At 47.8% G+C, this 18,689-nt stretch overlaps 1 protein-coding gene across 1 annotated transcript in view; it reads right to left on the bottom strand.

The window, feature by feature from the left end:
* Positions 1-18,689, bottom strand: part of LOC144502618 (breakpoint cluster region protein) — a 632,965-nt gene that overhangs the window by 373,933 nt on the left and 240,343 nt on the right. The window contains exon 4 of the mRNA XM_078226759.1: positions 14,021-14,206. Within this exon, the coding sequence (XP_078082885.1) occupies positions 14,021-14,206 (186 nt within the window). The remainder of the gene's footprint in view (positions 1-14,020; positions 14,207-18,689) is intronic.

Here is an 18,689-nt window from a genome sequence, read left to right as displayed (position 1 = left end):
GGAATAGGGATAGCCCAGGAAATTACCGAAAGGTGAGTCTAACCTCAGTGGTTGGTAAGCTGAAGGAGAAGATCCTGAAGGACAGGATTTATGAGCATTTAGAGAGGTTTAGTATGCTCAAGAATACTCAGCATGGCTTTGTCAAAGGCAGATCATGCCTTACGAGCCTGGTGGAGATCTTCGAAAATGTGACTAAACACATTGACGAAGGGAAAGCGGTAGATGTGCTTTATATGGATTTTAGCAAGGCGTTCTAAATGGAGATCGGTCACCAGTGGTGTGCCCCAGGGATCTGTTCTGGGACCCTTGCTGTTTGTCATTTTCATAAATGACCTGGATGAGGAAGTGGAGGGATGGGTTGGTAAGTTTGCCAACGACACGAAGGTTGGTGGGGTTGTGGATAGTCTAGAGGGATGTCAGAAGGGACATAGATAGGACGCAAGACTGGGCGGAGAAGTGGCAGATGGACTTCAACCCAGATAAATGCGTAGTGGTCCATTTTGGCAGGTCAAATGGGATGAAGGAGTACAATATTAAGGGAAAGACTCTTAGTACGGTAGAGGATCAGAAGGACCTTGGGGTCTGGGTCCATAGGACTCTAAAATTGGCCCCGCAGGTGGAGGAGGTGGTTAAGAAGGCGTATGGTGTGATGGCCTCCATCAATCGAGGGATTGAGTTTAGGAGTCCGGGGGTAATGATGCAGCTATATAAGACCCTCGTTAGACCCCACTTGGAGTACTGTGCTCAGTTCTGGTCGCCTCATTACAGGAAGGATGTGGAAAAGATTGAAAGGGTGCAGGGGAGATTTACAAGGATGTTGCCTGGATTGAGTGCCATGCCTTATGAGGATAGGCTAAGCGAGCTCGGTCTTTTCTCCTTGGAGGAGACGTAAGATGAGAGGAGACCTAATAGAGGTATATAAGATGTTGAGAGGCATAGATCAGGTGGACTCTCAGAGGCTTTTTCCCAGGGTGGAAATGGCTGCTACGAGAGGACACAGGTTTAAAGTGCTGGGGGGTAGGTACAGGGAAAATGTTAAGGGGAAGTTTTTCATACACAGGGTGGTGGGCGAGTGGAATCGGCTGCCGTCAGTGGTGGTGGAGGCAAACTCAATAGGGTCTTTTAAGAGACTCCTGGATGAGTACATGGGACTTCATAGGATGGAGGGTTATAGGTAGGCCTAAAAGGTAGAGATATGTTTGGCACAACTTGTGGGGCCGAAGGGCCTGTTTGTGCTGTAGTTTTTCTATGCTTCTAAAATGAACATCTCAATGGCTTCAAAAATACAGGACCAGTAAGCTAGACTCCAAACTTGAGTCAATACAGCCTGATCAGTTTGCCCAAGCTTCTGCCTATGGTGCTCCTGACCGGAAATGATACACATTGACAGTCAGTTATTTATTCTACTTTTTGCCTAAATACACATGTTCTTTCTCCTCAAAATGTTCTTGATAGCCTCATCAGTGTCCGAATTGAAATTAGATCCATTTCAAAGACTGGGGTTAAGACTTAATCACGACTCAGATGAGAACTTCAATGATACATTTTGGCCTCCTCCAGAGGTTGCCAGCATCACAGATGTCAGTCTTCAGCTGATTCGATTCACTCCAAATGATATAAAGAAACGGCTGAAGCACTAGATACTGCAAAGGCAATGGGGCCTAACAATATTCTGGCAATATTGAAGACTTGTGCTCCAGAACTTACCGCATCCCTAGCCAAGTTATTCCAGTACAGCTATAACATTGGCATCTACCCAGCAATGTGGACAATTGTCCAAGTATGTTTTGTACACCAAAAACAGGACAAATCCAATCCAGACTGATGTCACCCCATCAGTCTACTCTCGATGTGACAGAAGGGGTCAACAACAATGCTATCGAGCAACACTTATTCTGCAATAACCTGCTCACTGAGGCTCAGTTTGGGTTCCGCTAGGGCCACTCACCTCTTGATCTCATTACATACTTGGTTCAAACAAGTAAAAAAAAGAGCTGAAATCCAGAGGTATCAATGCCATTCGTACTTTCAATATTGAAGAAAACCATCTTCATTTGACATCCAGGAGTTGGCTGGTGCAAAAGTGGTAGAGGAGTCCTTTCTTAGCAAGAAAAGTACAAGTACAATGAGGCTGGTAGGTAGTTGGAGCACTGTTCTCATGGTTTTTACATGCCTTCCTCTTTGTTATGGGCTGACACTATCCGTTGCTCCTTGTTTGCTCTTGTGCATTCGGCTGTTGCACTCCTCCAGGCTGAGCTATCCTGGACAAGGGTCTCCCATGATGCAGTGTCAATTTTAAAGTCATTGAGGAAGACTTCCAGGGTATCCTTGAAGCGTTTTTTCTGGCCGCCATGGGAGTACGCTCTGGTTTGCAGTTCACTGTAGAAGATTCGGTTGTCAGGCATTCTGGTGACATGTTCAGCCCATCAGAAGTTTTTTATCATAACATTGGAAGATGCAGACTATGCCAGTTCTCCTGAGGACCTCTGGGTCTGGGACTTTGTCTTGCCACTTGATGTTCAGGAGCTTGCAGAGGCAGCAAAGATAAAAGCGATTGAGTTTCTCTGCGTGTCGCTGCTGGACAGTCCAGATTTCACTCAAATAGAGAACAATGGAGAGGATAACTGCTCGGTAGACCCTGAATTTGGTTTTTGGGCTCATCCCTCTATGTTTCCATACTGAATAGCAAAGTCTTCCAAAGGATATACTAGATGTGGAGATGCTGGCGTTGGATGGGAATGGGCACAGTAAGAAGTCTCACAACACCAGGTTAAAATCCAAAAGATTTATTTGGAATCATGAGCTTTCGAAGCGCTGCTCCTTCATCAGGTGAGTGGAGAGGTAGGTTTCACAAACACTGAAAATATAGACAGACACAATTGCAAGATAATGGTTGGAATGCAAGTCTTTTCAGGTCATCAAGTCTTTACAGGTACAGACAATGCGAGTGGAGAGAGGGATAATCACAGATTAAAGAGGTGTGAATTGTCTCAAGCCAGGACAGTTAGTAGGATTTTCTAAGCCCTGGCCAAATGGTGGGGGTTACATGTAGTGTGACATGAACCCAAGTTCCCGGTTGAGGCTGTCCTCATGCATGCAGAACTTGGCTATCAGTTTCTGCTCGGTGATTCTGCGTTGTCGTGTGTCTTGAAGGCTTACCCGAAGATCAGAGGCTGAATGCCGTTGACGGCTGAAGTGTTCCTGACTGGAAAGGAACATTCCTGCTTGGTGATTGTCGCGTGGTCGTAAAGTAGGGCATAAAGCGAGTAGTGCGAGTGGCGCCAGTTTTTGCGACCGGCGCCATTTTACGACCCCAGGATTTCCAGCGCAGTCAGCCTCTCACTGGAAATGGGTGAGAGGCTGAATAATTTATTGAAAATTATGGAAATGTTGCAATGTACCGGTGAGGAATAGACGTGGTCCCAATGAATGGGGAGCAGTCGTCTTGGCCTCGCCAGTGGAACCGGAGACCATTGAGGCCCCCTAGGGAGACAGAGTGCAAGGGGAGGATAGCCCTTGGGCAGTCTAGACTGGCAGTGTCATCCTGGCATCTTGGAAGTGCCAGCCTGGGCAATACGCAGCAGGCAGTGCCAGGTGGCAGGGCCCAGGGGGAAGGGGCCAGTGGGAGTATGGCCAATGGGGGAGAGGCCAGTGGGGAGAGGGGGCATGCTGCCACTTTGCAGCGATCAGTGGGGGGGAGGGAGGGACAGGGGGCCCGCTGCCACTCCGCAGCGATTGGTGGGGGAGGGAGTCCACGATCGGACTGGGCAACGGTGCGGTTGTATCTCGGGCCGCGGGCTTTGCGATTGCAAGGGGCGAGGCGCTTCAGGCTGCCTGCAATAGCAGAGGCCTGCCAGCTCTCTCTTTGTCTGTCAGACCCCTGCTACTGCTACTGCACATGTGCAGCATCAGAGATCTGCACATGCGCAGTATCCCCCTCTGCAGGCTTTTGGGTGTGTTAAACCCCGCCCAGAGGCTTCTGCAGTGAGCAACAGACTTGCTCAAAATTTTGCAGCCAGAGCACTTATGGGGGGCCTGAAAGTGCTCAAAAAAAACGATCTGAAACTCTCCCAGTTCCACGCCCACCTTGCACTTAGAAATAAAATGGTGAAATTCCGGCCACTGCTGGCTCTTGATAAAGCTTTCCTGGAGGAATTTGGGACATGATTTCTGTCTTCTTTGTGCCGATGATGAGACCAAAGTTATCACAGGATGTGGGGAACTTAATTCGCTGCCTGTCTACCGCACTGAGGGCGGCACGGTGGCATAGTGGTTAGCACTGCTGCTTCAGAACGCCAGGGACCCAGGTTCAATTCCCGGTTTGGGTCACTCTGTGGAGTTTGCGCATTCTCTGTGTATGCATGGGTTTCGCCCGGGTGCTCCAGTTTCCTCCCACAGTCCAAAGATGTGCAGATTAGGTGAACTGGCCGAGCTAAAATTCTCCCTCAGTGTACCCAAACAGGTGCCGGAGTGTGGCAACTAGGGGATTTTCACTGTAACTTCATTGCAGTATGAATGTAAGCCTTCTTGTGACTAATAAATAAACTTTACTTTAACTTTTCACTTTTAGCATTTAGTGCAAAGTCATCAGCAAATAGAAAGTCATGCAGTCTATCAGTGAGGACTTGGTTGTGACCTGGTGGCATCAAAGTTTGACGTCCATTCAGTAGTTGATGTCTATGCCTGGGTCTCTTCACCCTGGAAGGCATCAGTGAATATGGCTGAGAACATAATGCTGAAATGAACTAGCGCCAGTCTGCAGCCATGCTTCACTCCATAGGCTTACATTAACACTGCAATGAAGTTACTATGAAAATACTCTAGTTGCCAGACTCCGGCACCTGTTCGGTTACACTGAGGGAGAATTTAGCACAGCCAATGCACATAACCAGCATGTCTTTTGGAGAGGAAACCGGAGCACCCAGAGGAAACCCACACAGACACGGGGAGAACGTGCAGACTTCGCACAATAACCTAAGCCTGGAGTCAAAGCCGGGTCTCTGGCGCTGTGAGGCAGCAGTGCTAACCACTATGCCACCATTGCAAAGGGAGCCAAAGTCTCGATGTTATCAAGGACGCGGGCCTGCATGCCATCATGAAATCATCTGAATGAGTCTACCTGGACACCTAAACTTACTCAATCTTCTAGAGTCCATCACAGCAGTGTCGAAGGCTATGGTTAGGTCGACAAAGGTGGTATATAAGTCAACATTTTGTTCTTGGCACTTCTTGTGCAATTGGCGAACAGCAAACACCAAGTCAATGGTTGTCTACCTTTCTTGAAACTGCACTGGCTCTCTGGAAGTAATGATGTGGAAGTAGACCATGCTCAAGATGTAATATAAGCTGGTTTAGAAGGGTTCTGGTAAGGATCTTCCCAGCAATTGGCAGGAGAGATATTTCTCTGTGGTTGCCATAGGACCACCTGTTGCCTTTGCATTTGGAGATGTGAACAATGAAGGTGTCTTTAAAATCTTGTGAAAGGATCCCTCAGTCCCAGGTGGTTTGGAAGAGCTGGAGCAGCTGCAACCCACCGAATTTACAGATCTCTGCTGGAATTCAATTAGCTCCAGGGGTTTTGCCACTTGACAATTGCTCCACAGTTTTCTCTGTTTCAAGCAGTGGGTGGAGTGCCTACAGCAGAATAGTGTTGCCCAAGTGCAACCTATTTATAGCTTTGTCATTGATGTGGGATGGCCTGTTGAGGACATTATTTCTCTGTGAGTAGCATGTTCCCATCAGCACTGAGTAGCTGAGACGAGTTGGCTGGTTAATGGCCATAGACCAACCTGAGATTCGTAAAAGTGCTTCATGTAACTTTTGTCAGCAAAGGCTTATATTTCATCGGCCTTTTGACTCAGCCACATGTCCTGCATCTCACACAGTCTGCTTTGGTCTCTGCTGAGATCACATACCAACTGACTCAAGAACAGCTTCTTCCCTGCTGCCATCAGGCTTTTGAATGGACCTGGTGTGATAACCCTCATGATCTGCATGGGGAATCACGAATTGACCTCCCAGTTGGGCTCGTTGTATACCAGCTCCCTGGGGACTGGTAATTAGCCAACTCGGTGGAACTCGTAAATCAAGCCCTGTATAAAGCAAGATCCTGAGTGGCTCCATTATCCTTTTAGTCCCTGTCAGGACCTGTTATGTTCACCACAGGAGTGTGGTTATTGGTTATTTTCATTTGTTGCACTAAAAGCACAGTTCCTTCACAGCTGTCTTCTGGAGTTATTATCTTGGCAATGAGGTAAAAGGAACGTTTTGGTAATCCTGCTCATCAGATCCTGGTAAGCCTGTATCATTCAGTTTCGCAATGCCATTTTTTGGGAAGTTGGAGCCTTAAGATGTGAGCATTGAGGACTAGCCACAATATGCTGAGAGAATGAGGTATTTCTTTCAAACAAACGAAAGAGGAGATACTTGGCAAAACGTTATTCCGTTGACTGTGTGTGGGGCTGCAACATTTAATATTATAAAAAGTGCATCTGGATGTATCTGGAAACATTGGAGTCCAAAACATTCAATGTGTTCATAGAGATGGTGGCAAATCATTACGATGCTAAACCTTCTGCGATCTTGCAACGGTATAGGTTCAATACAACTACTAGAGTTGCAGGGCACCAGTGACGGAATTCCTGACGCAACTAAGAAAACTGGCGGAGCATTGCGAAAATGGCACAACATTACTAGAATTGCTGAGAAACTAAAGTATGCAGCATAAATGATCTAGCAACCCAAAGAAAGCTTTTAACAGAGCCAAACACAGATCTTTTAAAAAGCCATAGAGCTGGCCTTACAAAGAACAATACAGCACAGGAACAGGCCCTTCGGCCCTCCAAGCCGGCGCCGCTCCCTGGTCCAAACTAGACCATTCTTTTGTATCCCTCCATTTCCACTCCGTTCATATGGCTGTCTAGATAAGTCTTAAACGTTCCCAGTGTGTCCGCCTCCACCACCCTGCCTGGCAGCGCATTCCAGGCCCCCACCACCCTCTGTGTAAAATATGTCCGTCTGATATGTGTTAAACCTCCCCCCCCTTCACCTTGAACCTATGACCCCTCGTGAACGTCACCACCGACCTGGGGAAAAGCTTCCCACCGTTCACCCTATCTATGCCTTTCATAATTTTATACACCTCTATTAAGTCTCCCCTCATCCTCCGTCTTTCCAGGGAGAACAACCCCAGTTTACCCAATCGCTCCTCATAACTAAGCCCCTCCATACCAGGTAACATCCCTGTAAACCTCCTCTGTACTCTCTCCAAAGCCTCCACGTCCTTCTGGTAGTGTGGCGACCAGAACTGTACGCAGTATTCCAGATGCGGCCGAACCAACGTTCTATACATCTGCAACATCAGACCCCAACTTTTATACTCTATGCCCCGTCCTATAAAGGCAAGCATGCCATATGCCTTCTTCACCACCTTCTCCACCTGTGACGTCACTTTCAAGGATCTGTGGACTTGCACACCCAGGTCCCTCTGCGTATCTACACCCTTTATGGTTCTGCCATTTATCATATAGCTCCTCCCAACATTATTTCTACCAAAATGCATCACTTCGCATTTATCAGGATTGAACTCCATCTGCCATTTCTTTGCCCAAATTTCCAGCCTATCTATATCCTTCTGTAGCTTCTGACAATGCTCCTCACTATCTGCAAGTCCTGCCAATTTTGTGTCGTCCGCAAACTTACTGATCACCCCAGTTACACCTTCTTCCAGATCATTTATATAAATCACAAACAGCAGAGGTCCCAATATAGAGCCCTGCGGAACACCACTAGTCACAGGCCTCCAGCCGGAAAAAGACCCTTCCACTACCACCCTCTGTCTTCTGTGACCAAGCCAGTTCTCCACCCATCTAGCCACCTCCCCCTTTATCCCATGAGATCCAACCTTTTTCACCAGCCTACCATGAGGGACTTTGTCAAACGCTTTACTAAAGTCCATATAGACGACATCCACGGCCCTTCCCTCGTCAACCATTCTGGTCACTTCTTCAAAAAACTCCACCAGGTTAGTGAGGCATGACCTCCCTCTCACAAAACCATGCTGACTATCGTTAATGAGTTTATTCCTTTCTAAATGCGCATACATCCTATCTCTAAGAATCTTCTCCAACAACTTCCCCACCACGGACGTCAAGCTCACCGGCCTATAATTACCCGGGTTATCCTTCCTACCCTTCTTAAATAACGGGACCACATTAGCTATCCTCCAATCCTCTGGGACCTCACCTGCGTCCAGTGACGAGACAAAGATTTGCGTCAGAGGCCCAGCGATTTCATCTCTCGTCTCCCTGAGCAGCCTTGGATAGATTCCATCAGGCCCTGGGGATTTGTCAGTCTTTAAATTCTCTAACAAACCTAACACTTCCTCCTTTGTAATGGAGATTTTCTCCAACGGTTCAACACTCCCCTCCGAGACACTCCCAGTCAACACATCCCTCTCCTTTGTGAATACCGACGCAAAGTATTCATTTAGGATCTCCCCTACTTCTTTGGGCTCCAAGCATAATTCCCCACTTTTGTCCCTGAGAGGTCCGATTTTTTCCCTGACAACCCTTTTGTTCCTAACGTATGAATAAAATGCCTTGGGATTCTCCTTAATCCTGTCTGCCAAGAACATTTCGTGACCCCTTTTTGCTCTTCTAATTCCCCGTTTGAGTTCTTTCCTACTTTCTTTGTACTCCTCCAGAGCTCCCTCCGTTTTTAGCTGCCTGGACCTACCATACGCCTCTCTTTTCTTTTTGACCAGTCCCTCAATTTCCCTGGTTATCCACGGTTCTCGAATCCTACCCTTCCTATCCTTCTTTTTAACAGGCACATGCCTGTCCTGTAGCCCTAACAACTGTTCCTTAAAAGACTCCCACATGCCAGATGTGGATTTACCCTCAAACAGCCTCTCCCAATCAAGAGCTGCCAATTTCTGCCTAATCCCACTAAAGTTAGCCTTCCCCCAATCCAGCACCTTACCCTTGGGACACCACTCATCCTTTTCCATCACTATCCTAAAGCTAACAGAATTGTGGTCACTATTTGCCACATGTTCCCCTACCGAAACTTTGAAGACCTGACCGGGCTCATTCCCCAGTACTAGGTCCAGTATAGCCCCCTCTCTAGTCGGGCTATCTACATATTGTTCCAAAGAACCCTCCTGTACGCATTTTACAAATTCCTCCCCATTCAGAGTCCCTGCTCTCAGCGATTTCCAGTCTATACCAGGGAAATTGAAGTCTCCCACTACAACAACCCTATTTTTCCTGCACCTATCCAGTATCTCCTGACATATCCGTTCTTCCACTTCCCTTGGGCTGTTGGGGGGCCTGTAGTACACCCCCAACATAGTGACTGCGCCCTTCCTGTTTCTAAGCTCCACCCAGAGTGACTCGTTACACGACCCCTCTGAATTGTCCTCCCTCTGCACCGCTGTAATATGCTCGCCAACTAATACTGCTACTCCCCCACCTCTTTTGGCCCCTCCTCTGTCTCGCCTAAAACACTTGTACCCCGGAATATTCAGCTGCCAGTCCTGTCCCTCTTTCAACCAAGTCTCTGTCACCGCAACCACATCCAAATTCCTCGTGAGCATTAAGGCCCTAAGTTCATCTGTCTTACCTGCTACGCTCCTTGCATTGAAGTATAAGCACTCCAGACCTCCAGGCCCAGTGAGGTCATCCTCCCCCAGAGTGCTCTTCTTCTTTGCCAGCCTTGTCCCAGCCCCAAGCTCGTCCCCAGCCTCTACACTTGTAGACCTAATATTTTGATCCCCTCCCCCCTGCCATACTAGTTTAAACCCCCCCGAACTGCGCTAGCAAAACTCCCAGCCAGGATATTCGTGCCCTTCCAACTTAGTTGTGACCCGTCCTTCTTGTACAGGTGCCATCCTCTCCCGAAAACTTCCCATTGATCTAGGAAAATGAAGCCCTCCCTCCTGGACCAGTCCTTTAGCCATGCATTCAATTTTACTAACTCCCTATTCTTAGCCTCACTGGCACGAGGCATTGGGAGCAGCCCAGAGATGGCCACCCTGGAGGCCCTACTTTTTAGCCTATTTCCCAACTCCCTGAATTGCTCTCGTAGGATCCCCCTGCTCTTCCTATCTACGTCATTTGCACCAATGTGTACAATGACATCCGTTTCTTTATCTTCCCCTTTTAATATGCCTCCTATCCGCTCGGAGACATCCATGACCCCAGCACCAGGTAGGCAGACTACCATCCTGGAGTCCCGTTCGCACCCACAGAATCGCCTGTCCGTGCCTCTAACCGACGCATCCCCCACCACTATTGCTCTCCTAACCCCTCTCTTTCCTTTCCGGGCCACAGAGCCTGACTGTGTGCCAGTGACCTGGTCACTGTGGCTTACCCCTGGAGCGTCATCCTCCCCCACACTATCCAAAACAATATACTTGTTTTGGAGTGGGACAACCACAGGTGACCCCTCCTCTAATTGCTCACTCCCCTCCCCTCTCACACCTGTCGCCGAGCCCTTCCTATTATGAGAGACAGCCACTGGAGTACTCTCTGGTACGTTACCCTTCTGACCTTTACTCCTCCTAACTGTGACCCACGTGTCTTCCTCCCGATGCCCCGGTGTAACTAGTTACCTTGTGAGAATGTGGAGAAAGGGGCCCAAGAGTTGCAAGGATCTTTAGAGAATAACATCCATAGACTGAGACGAGTCTTCAGTTGAACATACTCGTGAATGACGGCCTTGTGCAAGGGAAAAAAAAGAGCAAGCAACGAAACCAAGAAATCCCAACACTGGCCGAGAGAGAGTTCCACAGTTTGGGGAGCGGCCAGCACAACAGCACTGTGCATGCAGCCAGGGAGCCTGTCCCAAGCAAAGTTACCAAAACAAACAGAGCATGCAACCCCCATATCAAAGGGCAAAGCCACCCCAAAACACAATGTACCAGATAAGTCAGGCTGAAGAAGAGGAGCTAGCATTACTAGATTGCGTCACAATACCAAAGGTGGCCCCAATGCAGATACAGCTCCAAGTGAATGAACATACATTGAATATCGGCACGGTAGCACAGTGGTTAGCACCAGGAGCTTATGAGTATACCCCGGACATAGACCAGGGACACAAGTCGCTGACGCAGACACCCGGAGTCATTTACCTTTGCCCACAAGCTTTCCATCACTACTGAAAATGGACAAAGTAGTGATGACATAAAAATTTATGGATACTCTGCCAATTTCAGCAAAACAAAGACTTGGACTCAATAAGCCACATGATATTAAATAGAGGAATCCAGGAATGTTCAACACAAGACATGAAGCCGTATGCAACAAAATAACCGTAATTAAGCATAGAAAACAGCATTTTCTGGTCGGGAGCCCAGGTAGTTATCCCATGTCCCGCTCAAAGGCCTATCCTTCAAGACCTGCATAATGGGCATCTGGGCGTATCAAAAATGAAGATGCTAGCGAAAAGCTATGTCTAATGGCTTGGAATAGATGGAGACAGAGAAAATTGTAAAAACATGTAGAATGTGCCAGGAGAACCAGAAGGCACCAGTAGATTCCCTACATCCCTTGGAATGGCCAGGAAAGCCATGAGTAAGTATACATACGGACTTTGCAGGACTGTTTTCATGGGCGCCATGTTTTTTGTTGTTAATTGACGCCCATTCCAAGTGGATGGAGGCGCACTGGATGATGTCCACCATATCACAAAACACAATAGAGAAACAAAGACAATCTTTTAGTATCCATGGAATCCCAGAAGTTTTAGTGATGGACAACGGAACCCCATTTACCAGTAGAGAATTTAAGACATTTATGGAAACAAACAGAATACGACATGTCTGCACAGCCCCTTACCACCCATCATCAAACGGACTAGCAGAACAAGCTGTCCAAATTTTTTTAAGGGGAATGAAAAAACTAGATCGGGAGGGGATTGGAGGTCTGTAGATACTAAACTAGCACGTTTGCTCTTCAATTATAGAACCATAAAAATTGAAATCTGAAAATAAAAAATGCTGGATAAACTTAGCAGGTCTGAGGAAACTAAACACAGACTAGCAAACTGCTTCGAGGAACATCTTCACTCAATCCTCAAGCATGACCCCAACCTTCCTGTTCCTTGCCATTTCAACTCACCATCTTGCTCTCATGCCACAGGTCCATCTTGGCCTGCTGCAATGTTTCTGTGAAGTCCAACCCAAACTGGATGAACAACTCATCTTCTGATTAGCCTTCTGGATTGACTCAATATTAACTTTCTCTTTCTTCTTGACCTTTCTTTTTCTGTTGTCCTAAACCCTCACTCCTCCACATGGCTATTTGTCACTTGTTCTTTATTTTTCCTTTCACTGAGCACTGACCTTTGTTCTATTAACACATTCTGCTTTCTTACCTTCTTTCGTCTTTAATACTACCATTTGACTTGTGTCCATGGCATCTTTGTCAATCTCTCCTTAGCTCCCACCTGTCCCTGTCCTTCTATTCTGCTTTAATGTTCTGCAAGTGAAGTTGGTTTATGTTCTAGAAAGCCTCATGCACTAATACTGTGCTAAATGGGACAGATTCAGAACAGGTCTAGCAGTTTAAAACTGGGCATACATGAGACGGCATATCCCTCAATCTACCATTACCATCAATCAAAAGATCAACCATGGTTCAATAAGAAGTGTGGAAGTGTACTACCAAGTATATCTAACAATGAGGTGCCAAACTAGTGAAGCCACAACACAGGGCCACGATCATCAAACAGAAAAAACAACATGATAGAGTTAAGCTATCCTACGACCAACTGATCAGATCAAAGCTCTACAGTCTTGCCATATCTAGTTGTGAATGGTGGTGGTGAATTAAACAACTGATAGGAGGACGAGAAGGCTCCTTGAACATCCCTATCTTCAAAGATCATGCACCAGCCAAGACAATGCAGTCTATTGGAATGGCATCCTATCCACCAGGTCAAGATTTCACTCCTCCTACTACTAATGAATCGTGACTGCATTGTGTACTATTAACAAAATGCACTGTAGCAACTTGCCAAGGCTTCTTTGACAGCACCTTCCAAACCACCGTCTCTGCTACCTCGAAGGACCAGAGCAGCAGATGCATGGAAATGCCACTATGTTCAAGTTCCCCTCCAAGTCACACATCATCCTGACTTGGAAATATTCTTCCTTGTTGGATCAAAATCCTGCAACTGCCTATGTTACAGCAGTGCATCGCATGAGTATAGGCATTCAAGAAGGTGGCTCAACATCACATTTTTTAAGGGTAATTAGGGATGAACAAATGTTGGCCTTGCCAACGAAGTCCACATTCTATGAATGAATTAAAGAAAAGATGCCAGTAGAATCAGTGTATGATGCAGCAATACATGTCTGTAATTGGATGGATATTTAGTCTCAAAGACTGCAACTCTGGGTAAATTCCAAATCTTACCTTCCAGGATGTTTTCTGCTACTCTAACCCATGAGCATATGTACTGAAATGCAACAAACTAAAATATAATAAACATTAGTAATAGGCACAGCAGCACCCGTTCTTTAGATATTTCTAAAATTGCCTTAACCTCTCTTCTTCACATACACATTAATTAGAGTAAACACTCCAAGAATTGTTAATAGGCAGTAACAGTTTGAGTCCTCCTGCATATTTTAATTATACCTAGGAGATGGTAATAGAGTGGTTTACTTAGTTCAGTAAACTCTAGTGTCAAGTCAGCAACAGAAGATCATGGAATTATAGGGAAGCAAATATTACCATATATTGAAATAAAATGAGTCATTAACCATGAGTAAGAGATGAAATTATGTACCATTTAACGCAACAAGTCAGTGGAAAATGTTTGAGTATTCTTCTTGGTGTCATATAGAATGCAGAACCATTAGTTATGTAACTGGTCAAGTCACGTTAATCTGATGATTATTTTTGAGGAGCAAGCTAATTAGCTGCTCAGAGAAATCCAGTTCGCATGATCTTTAAAATTATTTGATTTAGTTTCATATGTAAGGCTAATAAAGATTATTATTTAAGGTTACCAGTTTTTGAAAGAGATCTCCAACACACTGATAGTGACTCCACTGCTGAACTCTGGGGAAAAGGCCATCATAGAATTCTTTGTGTATCTCATAAAGCTCAGGCACTTTGAAGAAGATTGTTTCTATTTGCTGGTTGGTGAGAACGGGCTGAGATGTGGTGGCAGCTGCTTTAAGAGGTTTCATTGGCTGCAAAATAAAGATATAATAAAATGAAGGATTATGTTCAAATACAACTCCTGGATAACAATACTAACAGAAGCAATTCTGCAAGTGTAATAGTATCATCATAAATATCACTTTTCAGAGGTAATTGGGACATAACAGTGATTCCAGATAATTTTTTTGCATGATGTAATGTGACCAAATCTTCTATCCTACAGCTTGCATACTGTATAAACTCTCCACTCTGGAATGCCTGGGACCAAGTTATTTCTGGATGTCAAGAGTTTTTGGATTTTCTAATGCCTAACCACAAATGTATGAACTGGAAAACACCATAGATATCAATAGTTACCTGAAATATAAAAGTGATAAACATTGTAAAACAGTTAATAAAAATGTTGTTTTACTTTTCCAAACACTTTATGTTTCTGCTCCCAAAGTCCTGATCTAAAATGATGGCATGAGTTGGTTGGGGCTGTTCAAAACATTTCTGGACATTGGTGTTTCTGAATAACACATATTTGGACCAAAGTTACAGTCTATTGCCATGCCAAAGTATTTCAAGCTTCAAACTAAAGGCTTGGTCAAATTAATAGGATTTAGAAAAGCTATGAAAGATTGAGAAAGACAATGGTAGGCAGAGAAGTCTAGAAAGAAAACTGGAGAGACATTGGTTCAGATGTCAAGAGTCATTACGGCACAGAAGGAAACTATTCAGCTGAACGAGTCCATGTCGGCTCTCTGTAGAGCAGATTGGTCAGTCCCAATCTGCCCCTCTATCCTCATAGCCTTGTAAATTTATTTTCCTCCAGTGCTCACCCATTTCCTTTTGAAATCATTGATCTGCTCTGTCTCCACCACTCTTGCATGGAGAGAATTCCAGGTAATTACCTTCCACATCCCTGCCACATCTATTGCTCGAAACCTTAAACCGGTGTCTCCTAGTTCTTGTACGAACAGCTTAACTAAACCTTTCATAATCTTGGACAGCTCTATCAAACTTCCCTCAATCTCCTGAGTTCCAAGAAGGACAACCACAGCTTCGCCAATCTAACCTTGTTGCTAAAATCTCTCATCCCTGCAACCATTCTGGTAAGTCCTCTCTGCACCTTCTCAAGTACCCTTTCACCTTCCAATATTGTGAACAGAACTGGACTACTTGTGCCCTACCCAAAGTTCTTAAGTTCTGCATACCTTCCCCTGTTTTTGTACTCCATGGGCCTGATTTTACCATCTTCATTCTAAGTGCTGAATCTGGGCGTAATGCAGATCCGACTTAGAAATCTGCTCTCAGGCGCCCCCATACGCACTCAGCCTGAAAAACAAAATTTGCCAGTCCCATTCGTGCTGTTGGCAGGGCTTAGCGCGCCTGAAATAATCGGAGCTCTGAACTGCGCAGTTAGAAAAAAATTGAAAAAGGACGCCTGGGTCACATCACTCCCGGGCCGGATAATGCCTCCCCCTAGCCCCCACAGACATTGCTCCACCTCCACAACATTACAGACCCACCTATCCCCTCACCCTCCGCCACCCAGAACAATTGCGGCCCCCTCCCCCTTCCCCCTACATATCTCAGGCAGAGTGGCAGCGGACCCTCCCCCCCCCTTTCCCCCCACTGATCTCAGGCAGAGAGATCCACCCTCCCCCCTCCACCCTACAGATATCAGGCAGAGTGATCCCCCTCACCCCAGCCCGGACCCTCCCGCACAAGACCCCACTCACTTACACTCCGATGGCTGTGTGACACTTTCCTCTCTTTTCCCTGTTGCTAATCAATGAGGCATTCATCCACCACCATCTCTTCCTCCTCCTCTCTGAGGACGACTTTGGGAGGCTGCTGGATGCAGCAGAGGCGAGGCGGGAGATCCTCTTCCTCCCAGGAGGATGCAGACCCAGGGGGGCTGATGGCCATGCGGCTGGGAGACAGTTGCCGTCTCGGTCAGTGCCAGGGCACTGGCCCCCCGAACCGTGAGGCAATGCCGGAAAAAAATCAGTGACCTCATCCGTGCAGCAAGGGTGAGTGCTGAACCCCATTTAGCATGTTCCCCCATATCGGCTTGGTAGCACAGTGGTTAGCACTGCTGCTTCACAGCTCCAGGGACCTGGGTTCGATTCCCGGCTTGGGCCACTGTCTGTGTGGAGTTTGCACATTCTCCTCGTGTCTGTGTGGGTTTCCTCCGGTTTCCTCCCACAGTCCAAAGATGTGCGGCTAAGGTTGATTGGCCAAGCTAAAATTGCCCTTAGTGTCCTGGGATGCGTAGGTTAGAGGGATTAGTAGGTGGATATGGGGGTAGGGCCTGGGTGGGATTGTGGTCGGTGCAGACTCGTTGGGCCGAATGGCCTCTTTCTGTGCTGTAGGGATTCTAAGATATCTCCCCCAGGTCCTCCTATTTCCAGCACCCTGCATGCTTCCAGCTCCTGACCCCCAAGCACCTCCTTCCTTTCCCCCCCAAAGAGCCCCACTGTATTCACCCTCTAAGGGTCACCACCTGATTCTCTGCATGAGTCACACCACCATTTATTTCATGGTTCCTTCTATCTCCACAGAAGACGACTTAGCACAACGCCCGTGAGAGGGCGAAGACAGTGGGTGGTGAGCCAGACCTCCAGGTCCTCACCCCGTTCGAGGAGCGGGCATTGGAGCTCACCAGAGAAGGGGAGACGCGGGCCGTCAGCGACAGCATGGTCGGTCTGCCGTCCATGCTGTCGCTGACCTGTCATTCCTACACTCACTTTGAAGCAACTTCTTGGGGGCACGAGTTTCAGGTGCAAGGGGCAAGGTGTAAAGGAGATGTACGAGACATGTTTATTTGCATAGAGAAGATAGTGGGTGCCTGGAACTCACTGCCCAGGGAGGTCGTGGAAGCAGAAACTATAGAGACATTTAAGGGGCACCTCTACAGCTATCTGAAGGGATGGGAATAGAGACATATGGCCCGCGGAAGGATAGGGGCAAACAAATCAGATGGGCAGCCTGGTTGCTATAGGGTTGGAGGGCCGAAGGGCCTGTTACCGTGAAATAATTGTCTGGGTTCAGTGTTCTATGTTCAAGGGAGCCATGTGATTCATGTGTTTGGCATCCCGGATTCCTCTCCCTCCCTTGCACTTAACCTCGTGTCCTGTGTTTGAGGGATAGATCCTGATGCCCCAGGGCCTTCTGGACCGCAGGCCCCGGCGACAGCTCCCATCCATCCTGAGAACGATAGTTCGGACGAGTCCTCGGAGGATATGGGTGAAGGGACCTCCGAAGGTGGCACCGTTTATCCGTCAGCTTGTACCTCATAACTCACCATCGCAGAAACAGACATGTCGGTGGGTCCAGTTAGTGTTAAGGCTTCTGGGTCACAATCTGGTGAGCATGACACATATGCTGATGTACATCGGGTGGAGAAGGAAACGTCCGAGGCCTCTGGCATGCCGGGGCCTGCTGGAGGCGAGGACTCAGCTAGCCGCAGGCTACATGCTGATCCTCTGAGATCATTTCTCCCTCAGCTGCTGGAGATGCAGCAACAGAGCCAGGGAACGCAGGAGGGGCTGACAGCCACACTGGACCACCTGCGAGGCTGCTGGGAGGAGTCCCAAAGCTTTCAGGCGGACCAGCTATTGCCTGTCATGCGTGCTTCCAATGCCAACACTGCAAGGGTGGAGTCTGCAGTGGAAAGCTTGGGGCAGGGGATCCTCACCATGGGTAGCAGGCTCCAAGCAATGGCCGATTCACAGCAGGCCACAGAGGAGGGACTGAACAGGCTTCTCGAGATTCTGCGGCCCATGGCTGAGAGGCTTAAGAGCTTGCAGGAGACCCAGTGGGACAGCACTGAGACACAGTGGGCAATGGCAGAAACCCTTGAGAAGGTGGCCCAGTCTCAGAGGGCCACGGCTAAGGGCTTGCAGATCATGGCCCAGTCCCAGAGGGCCACGGCTGAGGGCTTGCAGAGCATGGCCCAGTCTCAGAGGGCCACTGCTGAGGGCTTGCAGAGCATGGCCCAGTCTCAGAGGGTACTTGCTGCGGCCATTGAGAGATGGCCCACGACTCAAGTGGCCATCGCGGAGGGGTCGACCACCATGGGTAGGACGCAGGTGGTCCTCCAGGACTGACAGTGCCAGGTGACACCGAAGCTTCTGGAGCTCACTGCAGAAGCACCTATGTCCCATGGAGTGACCCAGGGGCCAAAAGGGACCCCAAGGGAGGAGGAAGGGCATGAGCCCATGCCGGGGCCTTCCAGCCAGGAGACTGTGGCAATGGCAACACCTTCTGACTCCCCCTTTCTGACACTGGGGCATCTCAGGGACAGCGGGATGAAGAGGGTGTCACGGAAACATCCCAGACACCTGGAAGCCGGCCAGGGCCCTCAAGGTCCAGGCCTGCAGAGGACGCCCGCCACGTGCATCACAGGCCACGGGGCGAGGTTGGCAGCTAGCCCCCTCCACCTCCGATGTACATTCTGGGGAGTCACTGAGGTGTAGTTCTAGGCCGCGTAAGGTTAGAAGGTTGCACTGAGATGGCATG

The sequence above is a fragment of the Mustelus asterias genome, chromosome 13, assembly GCF_964213995.1.
Source record: "Mustelus asterias chromosome 13, sMusAst1.hap1.1, whole genome shotgun sequence".
NCBI lineage: Eukaryota > Metazoa > Chordata > Chondrichthyes > Carcharhiniformes > Triakidae > Mustelus > Mustelus asterias.
Note: the sequence above shows the minus strand (reverse complement) of the source record. Positions and strands in the feature narration are given on the sequence as shown.